The 11,147-nt window shown below is 41.9% G+C and overlaps 1 protein-coding gene across 5 annotated transcripts in view; it reads left to right on the forward strand.

Annotated features, from left to right (window-relative positions):
* Window positions 1-5,904, forward strand: part of MID1 (midline 1) — a 789,406-nt gene extending 783,502 nt beyond the window's left edge. For all 5 annotated transcript variants that reach the window (XM_025276522.3, XM_025276517.3, XM_025276520.3 and 2 more), the window contains exon 10: window positions 1,710-5,904. In XM_025276522.3, the coding sequence (XP_025132307.2) occupies window positions 1,710-2,058 (349 nt within the window). In that variant the 3' untranslated portion in view covers window positions 2,059-5,904. The remainder of the gene's footprint in view (window positions 1-1,709) is intronic.
* The last annotated feature ends 5,243 nt before the right edge of the window (window positions 5,905-11,147 follow it).

Below are 11,147 nucleotides of genomic sequence, written 5' to 3' on the forward strand. Positions count from 1 at the left end.
CCCAGGAGTGTCCCTAAAATGCTGAACAGAATTGACGAGGGTGAAGTGCAGAGGTTTGACAGCACACAGGCTGGTACCCTATGCTTGCCAGAGGATCAGTTCCATCCTCTCTTAATTCAGTCATGGTGTGTTTTCTTTTTTGAACACATCACTCTTTAAGTGATTATATTCTAAATCCAGCACATGATGTTTGAAAGAATGTCATTATGTCAAGACCAGTGCAGTTTTTCTCTCTACGGCAGGTAATGTACCATATGTCAACATCCAGTTAGACTGGTTTCTACTATAACATGTTAAGAATTGAACTCTGAATCATTCACTATTTATTAAGAATGATGGGTTTTGCTTATCTTGTTGTTTAGTTGCTAAGTAGTGTCCAACTCTTTTGCGGATACAGCCCACCAGGCTCCTCTGTCCATGGAGTTCTCCAGGCAAGAATACTGGAGTGGGTTGCCATTTCCTCCTTCAGGGGATCTTCCCGACCCAGGGATTGAACCCACATCTGCATTAACAGGCATATTCTTTATCACTGGGACCCAGGGATTGAATCCACATCTCCTGCATTAACAGGCATATTCTTTATCACTGGGAAGCCCTTGCTTATCGTAATAGCTGAGAAATACTACATTATGGAGGCATGTTTCAGCAGGCTGAAAAGAGATTAAGAAGCTTAGAACACTGTAGAAAGAATTTAGAACTTTTTTTATGAGCGGTGACAGAACATTTAGATTAACTAGGATATCCACCAGCTCAGAGACATTCAGGATGTTTGTAAATACAGTAGGAAATAAAACCAAAAGGGCTCCTCTGGTGAGAAAAGGCATTAGGGAGTGTTGTTTAAGTCATGTGGCCTTTTAAATCATCCTCGGGTCAAATTCCTATTCTGGTAGTTATTAGTCATGTGTCATTGGGCAAAGATCATAAAATAACAATTACTGACTATTCTATGCCAGGTCTTAGGCCCAGGATCTTAAACACATATTCTTTTCTTAACTCCTCAAAATAACTCTGAGACACAATGACAATCATTGTCCCTGTGTTACAGATGAGAAAACTGAGGCTAGGAGATGACAAAGAACCTATCCCCATAAATGAAACTCATTTTCCATGCTTGCCTTGTGAAGTCATGGAAGATGACAGGCAAGATGTCAGCTGAAAAATTCAAAGAAGATCAGAAGATCTTTAGAAGGTCAGAAGAAGTCTAGGGCTGTGCTGTCCGAGATGGTAGCTATGGGCTACACGCAGCTCTTGAAACTAACTTGACTGTAATTAACTTAAAAGTCCAATTCCTCAGTCTCACCAGCCACAGTTCAAGTGCCCAATAGCTACATGCAGCTTGTGGCTACCATATTGAACAGAGCAGAACATGTCAGTCATTGCAGAAAGTTCTACTGGATGCCACTGGTCTCACGAATCTACTGCATGGGTCTTCATGAATGTAAAAAAAAAAAAAAAAAAAAAGACAGCCAAATACAAAGTTCTGATTCTCTCATAACATCCACACAGTAAACAGGAATTTGAGTCAATATAATGGCCCCTTTCTGCCAACTCTTATGTCCAGAAGGGAAGAAGATGGGGAAGAGGGGTCAGGGTTCTTGCCCAAGCTTTCACTAAAGAGGGAATAGGGATGACCAAGGATCACAGAAAGGATTTCATGTATGTGTGCAATGTGGCTCATGGTTCTTGTCATTGCTCTTTTGTGTCTGCAGGTATGCCATTGGCCTTGCATACAAGTCAGCCCCAAAGCACGAGTGGATTGGCAAGAACTCTGCTTCCTGGGCGCTGTGCCGCTGCCACAATACCTGGGTGGTAAGACACAACAGCAAGGAGATCCCCATCGAGCCAGCCCCCCACCTCCGGCGCGTCGGCATTCTGCTCGACTACGATAATGGCTCCATCGCTTTCTATGATGCCTTGAACTCCATCCACCTCTACACTTTCGACATCACATTCTCGCAGCCCGTGTGCCCCACCTTCACTGTGTGGAACAAATGTCTGACCATCATAACAGGCCTTCCCATCCCCGACCATCTAGACTGTACAGAGCAGCTGCCCTGAGCATGTGGAGCTGGTTTCTGGGGGATATAAAGGGTGGTGGCCACCATTTTGGGGACTGAGAAAGCACAGGCTTCCAGAATGTGGTTAAATCTCACAAAAAGCATCCAGAAATCAGCTAAGATAGGACTCCCATTGGGTGATTCCCCCCTTTCACTGTGTTTTGTATTAAGTACAGGCTTTAATAATTTCTTCACCCTGTTTTTGTATTTACAGGAAAATTTATAGATTATTTATAATAGGAACATAACCGGGGATTACAACTCTTAGGAATTCTCTGGTTTTGCACATTAGGAGGCCTGTAAGTTTTATCAGTTCTTGACAACCTTTATTCTCAGCACAAGTCTCTGAGCTTGAGAAACAAGATCTTTTGTAGTTTTGTGTTTCTCCACCTTCTCACATCCTCTTTCCTACAGATCTCATGGCAGGTCCTGTCACCCCAACACTAACAATATGCCACTATTTTCAAACTAAAAAAAATAGTTTTGAACCTAGTAGGGAAGTAAGTGGGCTTTCTGACTTGGTTTCTTGTGAAGCATTCGGCAATGTCAGAAGGATTTATGGATCAAGTAGGATGGAGACAGCAACACAGAAGAGGGAAAGACTTGACTTGGGAGCCGGGGATCTGCTATTGCAAAACCTGTAATTACTCTTCCATGGTTTGTAGGATGATGCTGGGAGAACACGAACAATGAGATTGCAATTGAAAAAATTCACCTTGGATCCTACTGATGATTGAAAAATTCAGGCCGATTTGTGTTTTCTCGGAAGTGGGATTCTGTGTCATGATAGAAATCTATTTCCTTCTTCCTTTTACTAGTTTCTTTAGGCCTGTGAAGTTTCTTCAGTATGTTTACTAGCTGTCCTGTGTCCCACTCCCCCTGAATAATTTTTGTCACTGGGGCTGAGGAAATAAACATTTTCTGTCACAAATGGCAGCACCACTTTGGATCGATTTTGCTCTCTAGGACATCAACATATAGCCCCAACCACCAATACCACATCCAACCATAAGTCACCAAAAAACATTTGTATTTATGAGTTGGTAATGACAAGGGACATTGCATAAAGTACTCTTCTCTAGTATACGTGCTTCAAAAGTTATAATAAACAGACCTTTAAACACATCTCGAAAGATGTAGAAGTCCCTCTATATTCTAGTATAGTTAAATAGAGTTGTAAGAAAACAAAAAAATCAAACTCACTATTCTCATTTTGGAACCTGCTAGTAGAACCTGCTAATGTCATGTCAGATACAATGCTCAGTGTGCTGACCTAAGACATTGGAGTGGTCCATGACATAAGGCTTTTTTGCCTTCCCTGGTGGCTCAGTGGTAAAGACTCCACCTGCAGTGCAGGAGACCCAGGTTCGATCCCTGGGTCGGGAAGATTCCCTGGAGAAGGGAATGGCAACCCATTCCAGTATTCTCGCCTAGAGAATCCCATGGACAGAGGAGCCTGGCGGGCTACAGTCCATGGGGTCACAAAGAGTCAGATATGACTGAGCGACTGACACTTTCACACTAAGCCATCCTTGGACTCGAACCAGGAATCTGGCAATGGTTCTACCTTGATGAAGGGCATGACATCTCTCAACCATTTCATTGCTAAAATTTATCTGGGCTGCTAGGATGGCCGTTTTGACAGACTGGGGGATTTAGACACTTTTTATTGGTTTTGTTTTTGAGCAAATCAACGAATTGTTTCTTTAAAATTCGTTCACCGACCCACTGTTTCAGCATCGCATTATGTGATCATGAGTCTGGGTTTCAGGGGCAGCTTCCCCAGGGCTTCTGCCTCTACAATGGCAGATGCACTCCTTTTTCTTAACAGATAGATTCTATATATTTACTATATTATTTATACCCAGATGAATATTTTGATAGTGACTTAGAACAATTTCACATCTAAAAGATGGATGCCTCAATGGAAAAAAACTACTCAGTCTCTGCCAACTTAATGGAATTTTTTTCTTTTTACAAGAGAAAAACAATGTGCATTAGGCTTCCCTGAATATACCAAAAGGGTTGGCTTAATAATTTTTACAAACTTTTTTGGTAGCTGAATAATGGATATTTTCATGCACTTTGTACACTAACAGGTTTTAAATAAAAGGGTCTAAAACTCAGCTTCTGAGATTTTTTAAATCATGGTCTCCAGGTACAATAAATTCTCCAGTTTGCCTTATGATGTTAATCTAAAGCATTTATGAGGACAATATTGCCATGAACTATAATGCTTTTTCAGTATAAAGAAGTTACTACTCCAGTTTTCACTGCAAGCCATTTAGGTTATGTTTTGGCTATTTTTATAAGGATGAGGGATTATGTTATCATTTTGTTGTGGAAGTCTCACTCTTTGCTAACTTAAAAACATTGTGGATTGTAGCAATTACTATTTCCATGTTGTCATATTTACTGGAAAATATGTATATGATGAAAGGCCACAGTGTTTACTTTCATTACTGTAATGATGTAGACAAAATTTCCATGTGGATTTTTTTTTGAAAGTCTGAAAAATATATGCTATCAACATTTGTTGCAGTAGAATTCTTTAAAAGGATTGGGGGCACGGCATTTTGTTTTGAGATTCTTACTTCACAGAAGGCATCACAATACAGGGGAAGAACAGCTGGCAGTGCCAGTTAAATTAATACACAAAATTGATGCAACGCCAACCAAGGCTTCCAGGTCCAACGTCGTGGGTGTGTGAACACTGCTGGCACCATCTTGAAATGCTCAGTAATGCCTGGACGAGGGGTTCTACATTTTCGTTTAGAACTGGGCCTCGCAAATTATGTAGCCAGTCCTCAAAACTGAACTCTGAAACATGGTACCTCTCTCCTGATGGATAGAAATGAAGAACCCTGAATCCACCATCACAAGTGGCTGACAATATAATTCAAGTAGGAATCTAGATGGATTAAGATGGAGAGTGGGCTTGGGTGAAGATTTTCTTTCTGGCTTTAAAAGAAAGTGACTTCAAAAACTGCACATGTTGATGAGAGTTTCTGCTGGAGAAGAGGCAAAGGCCTGAGGACCAACAGGCATTTTATTATGGTACTGAGATCTCGAGACTTTCTGAGGAACCAAACCAGTGCCCCCCAGCGAACATGGAATTCCATTTCAGCTCCAGGCACATGGGCAGTGCCTGCAGAAACACACACATGTCTGTTCGCATACATGTGCTTTTGGTGTTGGGAACCAGATGATCTGCTCTACCCTTATAAAATGTCTTTAAAAAAAAAAGGATACAAAGATGGTAATGGGAATGGGAGAATGTTTTTAAAATAGTGCTTCTGAACATGGGGGCAATCTGGCAGTGTCTGGAGTCATTTTGGGTTGTTGCAACTTGGGAAAGGAGGTGCCCCCAGCATCTAGTGGGTAGAGACCAGAAATGCTGCTCAACATCCTATGGTGTACAGCACAGCCCCCATGACGAAGGATTATCTGGCCCAAAATATCAATAGTGCCACAAACAAGAAACTCTTACTAATTTTTAAGCAAAACTCTCACCAATTTTTTCTTTTCCCTCGTGATTGATTCAATGCCTGGTATATCAAAAAAGAAACCGGGCACCAAAACCTTCACCTTTAAAAAAATATTTACAAAATTGTTCAGAAAATCTGAAAGGTAATGCAAGCCTTTGTAAATGGGAATCCACTGACAAGTGTCACAAAGATGCGGATGTGATTTGCTTGGTCGGGAAATGAAAGTCTGTATGCTGCTCTTTTCACCCGAACAAGTTCAGTTCCTGGTACTTGAGTCATGCTGTCACACCCTCAGCCCAAGCTCTCCATTGCTGTTGCTTTCTGGTTTAAAATAAAATCACTTTTGTGGTTCCCACGCCCTCTGTCTCTGCCTGTGTCTGTTGCCTTGTTACCAAGGCGTGTTTTCACCTTCACTGTTTCTACACATATTTATTCAACTTCTGCTAATCCTTCTACCACTTTGCAACATATAATCCATTTTCTTTTATGCCTGAAACATTCCAGTGTCCACCATCCAGCCTCTCCCTAATCAAAATACAGGTAATTGACAAGATGCAAAATAGTATCCCACCCTTCCCTCCCCCTGGGAATTTAAAACACAGTAAGAGAAAACCTGTACAGGAGCAGAGATCAGAAGAATGGCTTGGTTTCTAGACTTCCAGAGCGGGTGGAGGAGAGGAGGGCATGGAGGGTGTGTATGGATGGGTGAGGTCTTGACAGCATGGTCTGGAACTATCCCAGCAGTTGGTTCATAAATCTATCCCCAAACCCCTCCCCTGGCTAACAGGACTTGACTTTCATAAGAAACGCAAGCCTTTTGGACCTGAGTCAGCACTCCGAAGGCTTGGTCATGGGTCCAAGGCATAAGCGGCACCTGTACACTTGTTACATGTGCCAGCCCTACCTACCCCAGACCCACGCACCAGACAGAACCTGCAGGGCTGGGACCCAGCCCTCCAAGGGATTCTGCTACAAGCAGACACGTGTGAAGTGCCGCTCTAGGGGGCTTTCTTCAGTCTCACATCCCATAGAAACATGCACATTAGAGCCTGAAACACCTTCTCAAGGTCATGTGCTTTAGAGGCACCATGATGTGACACACTGACTTTAATCTGGCTGAATATGAAAATCTTGTCCTATTGCTGCTGCTTCGCAGGTGGCACTAGTGGTAAAGAACTCGCCTGCCAATTTAGAAGACATAACAGATGTGGGTTTGATCCCTGGGTCAGGAATATTCCCTGGAGGAGGGAATGGTAACCCACTCCAGTATTCTTGCCTAGAGAATCCCATGGACAGAGAAACCTGGCGGGCTACCATCCATGGGGTTTCAAAGAGTCAGACATGACTGAAGCAACTTAGCATGCATGCACACTGCTGCATTTTAGACAGGGATGTGTGTGTGTGTGTGTGTGTGTGTGATAGTCACTCACTCGTGTCTGACTCTTTGCAATCCCATAGACTGTAGCCCACCAAGCTCCTCTGTCCATGGAATTCTCTAGCCAAGAGTAAGTGATTGATTCAAAAACCAAATACATCAGTGTCTCTTTTGCTGTCTCGTACACAGGGTTATTGTTACCATCTTTCTAAATTCCATATATATGCGTTAGTATACTGTATTGGTGTTTTTCTTTCTGGCTTACTTCACTCTGTATAATAGGCTCCAGTTTCATCCACCTCATTAGAACTGATTCAAATGTATTCTTTTTAATGGCTGAATAATACTCCATTGTGTATATGTACCACTGCGTTCTTATCCATTCATCTGCTGATGGACATCTAGGTTGCTTCCATGTCCTGGCTATTATAAACAGTGCTGCGATGAACATTGGGGTACTCATGTCTCTTTCCCTTCTGGTTTCCTCAGTGTGTATGCCCAGCAGTGGGATTGCTGGATCATAAGGCAGTGCTATTTCCAGTTTTTTAAGGAATCTCCACACTGTTCTCCATAGTGGCTGTACTAGTTTGCATTCCCACCAACAGTGTAAGAGGGTTCCCTTTTCTCCACACCCTCTCCAGCATTTATTACTTGTCGACTTTTGGATCGCAGCCATTCTGACTGGTGTGAAATGGTACCTCATAGTGGTTTTGATTTGCATTTCTCTGATAATGAGTGATGTTGAGCATCTTTTCATGTGTTTGTTAGCCATCTGTATGTCTTCTTTGGAGAAATGTCTATTTAGTTCTTTGGCCCATTTTTTGATTGGGTCATTTATTTTTCTGGAGTTGAGCTGTAGGAGTTGCTTGTATATTCTCGAGATTAGTTGTTTGTCAGTTGCTTCATTTGCTATTATCTTCTCCCATTCTGAAGGCTGTCTTTTCACCTTGCTAATAGTTTCCTTTGATGTGCAGAAGCTTTTAAGGTTAATTAGGTCCCATTTGTTTATTTTTGCTTTTATTTCCAATATTCTGGGAGGTGGGTCATAGAGGATCCTGCTGTGATGTATGTCAGAGAGTGTTTTGCCTATGTTCTCCTCTAGGAGTTTTATAGTTTCTGGTCTTACATTTAGATCTTTAATCCATTTTGAGTTTATTTTTGTGTATGGTGTTAGAAAGTGTTCTAGTTTCATTCTTTTACAAGTGGTTGACCAGAGTTCCCAGCACCACTTGTTAAAGAGATTGTCTTTAATCCATTGTATATTCTTGCCTCCTTTGTCGAAGATAAGGTGTCCATATGTGCGTGGATTTATCTCTGGGCTTTCTATTTTGTTCCATTGATCTATATTTCTGTCTTTGTGCCAGTACCATACTGTCTTGATAACTGTGGCTTTGTAGTAGAGCCTGAAGTCAGGTAGGTTGATTCCTCCAGTTCCATTCTTCTTTCTCAAGATCGCTTTGGCTATTCGAGGTTTTTTGTTTTTCCATACAAATTGTGAAATTATTTGTTCTAGCTCTGTGAAGAATGCTGTTGGTAGCTTGATAGGGATTGCATTGAATCTATAGATTGCTTTGGGTAGTATACTCATTTTCACTACATTGATTCTTCCAATCCATGAACATGGTATATTTCTCCATCTGTTAGTGTCCTCTTTGATTTCTTTCACCAGTGTTTTATAGTTTTCTATATATAGGTCTTTAGATTCTTTAGGTAGATATATTCCTAAGTATTTTATTCTTTCCGTTGCAATGGTGAATGGAATTGTTTCCTTAATTTCTCTTTCTGTTTTCTCATTATTAGTGTATAGGAATGCAAGGGATTTCTGTGTGTTGATTTTATATCCTGCAACTTTACTATAGTCATTGATTAGTTCTAGTAATTTTCTGGTGGAGTCTTTAGGGTTTTCTATGTAGAGGATCATGTCATCTGCAAACAGTGAGAGCTTTACTTCTTCTTTTCCAATTTGGATTCCTTTTATTTCTTTTCTGTTCTGATTGCTGTGGCCAAAACTTCCAAAACTATGTTGAATAGTAATGGTGAAAGTGGGCACCCTTGTCTTGTTCCTGACTTTAGAGGAAATGCTTTCAATTTTTCACCATTGAGGATAATGTTTGCTGTGGGTTTGGACTCTGTGGGAGAGGGAGAGGGTGGGAAGATTTGGGAGAATGGCATTGAAACATGTAAAATATCATGTATGAAATGAGTTGCCAGTCCAGGTTCGATGCACGATACTGGATGCTTGGGGCTGGTGCACTGGGACGACCCAGAGGGATGGAATGGGGAGGGAGGAGGGAGGAGGGTTCAAGATGGGGAACACATGTATACCTGTGGCGGATTCATTTTGATATTTGGCAAATCTAATACAGTTATGTAAAGTTTAAAAATAAAATAAAATTAAAAAAAAAAAGAAAAAAAAAAACAAAAACAAAAACCAAATAAAAGTGAAAGGTGGTCACTCAGTCGTGTCCGACTCTGTGAGTCGGACTGTAGCTCACCAGGCTCCTCTGTCCATGGGATTCTCCAGGCAAGAATACTGGAGTGGGTTGCCAGTTTCTTCCTCGTGGGATCTTCCTGACCCAGGGATCAAACACAGGTCTTCCACTTTGCGGGCAGACTCTTTACTGACTCAGCCACCAGGGAAGCCCTTTTTTAGCTCCAGGTCTGAAGACTTCCCAGCTTATCCTATGGGCCTCAATGCCAAAAACCACAAATTGCAAATTTAATAGGTCATTTTGTATCAGAAGGTCAATTATGAAACACCTGCTGTGTGCTAAGTCACTCAGTTGTGTCTGACTCTGCGACCCCATGAACTGTATCCCACCAGGCTCCTCTGTCCGTGGAATTCTCCAGCCAAGAATACTGGAGTGGTTAGCCATTCCCTCCTCCAAGGGATCTTCCCAACCCAGGGATCGAACCCAGGTCTCCCACATTGCAGGAAGATTCTTTACCATCTGAGCCACCAGGGAAACCCATGAAACACCTAGAATTTTTCAATTAAAAGAATATATTATCTGGGTTCAGATATGACTCAGACCGTGTTAACATTTTTTTTTTTTCTATTGTGGGTTTTGACTTTTTCCCCTAGAACTTAGATTTATTTGATGTACCCAAGTCTTAAGTTTATCAATAAAGAAAAAAAAATCTCCATTTAAAAAAATGCCAGTTTCTGGATCCCATCCTGAAAGATGGGCTGACAAGGTCCTTGGTGTGGGCCAGCACCCTGCACTTTCCTCTGAAATGATTCTCAAGTGCAGCCAGGACCAGCAGCCCATGCTGTCCAGCACCACAGGGCTCAGTCCCTTTTCTGTCAAGGTCAGAAAGGGACTATTTTAGGGTTTGCAGGCCATACTGTCTCTGGCAGCTACTCAGCTCTGCAGCTAGAGAGTGAAAGCAGCCAGAGAGGATGTGTCAACAAGTGGGTGTGGCTGTGTTGCAATAAAACTTTATTTACAAAAACAACCATGAGACTACATGTGTCCCATGCTGTGACTGGCCACAGCAGATACAGTACTGGACCAGTGGACTGAAACTCCCGGGGCACTGTCTATCTATCCTTCACTCATGGGGTCTCAGCTATGTCCCCCGATGGCTTGGGGCCTCTGTGAGCTCCCAAGTCCCTTTCCAAAGAATCTGCCTGCAATACAGGAGACCCCAGGTTCAATTCCTGGGTCAGGAAGATCCCCTGGAGAAGGAAATGGCTACCCACCCCAGTATTCTTGCCTGGGAAATCCCATGGACAGAGGAGCCTGCAGGGAGGGCTACAGTCCATGAGGTCGCAAAGAGTTGGACATGACTGAGCTACTAAGCCTTCTAACACTGAATTCCATCAATTCTGAAATTACAGAACTCATAAGAATTCATTGCAGAGTGCTTAAGACAGAACCATGAAAGAGACTATTAAAAGATGCTTTCGTTCAACAGAGTAGCGTGTGCCAGTTCCAATAATTAGCTTTACCCCCTTCATAATTCTGACTTAAATCAGCCCTTCTCACAAGTAATAGGTATGTAAAATAGATTTCCTTCAGTAAGAGTTTTCAAGTATGTTTCATTTCAACTTTTGAAATGGAACAGATGCTGCTGTAATTAATCATCTTTCAAAGTCAATCTGAAGGGCATGTCATCCACTCTAGAGAGTAGCCCCCAGCCCCCTCTTTTACAAACTATTATTTTGTAAAATAGAGAAGCAAAACAGGTTGAAGAAGAGAACTGCTTCTGATTATAACAGAA

This window comes from Bubalus bubalis, chromosome X (genome assembly GCF_019923935.1).
Source record: "Bubalus bubalis isolate 160015118507 breed Murrah chromosome X, NDDB_SH_1, whole genome shotgun sequence".
Taxonomy (NCBI): domain Eukaryota; kingdom Metazoa; phylum Chordata; class Mammalia; order Artiodactyla; family Bovidae; genus Bubalus; species Bubalus bubalis.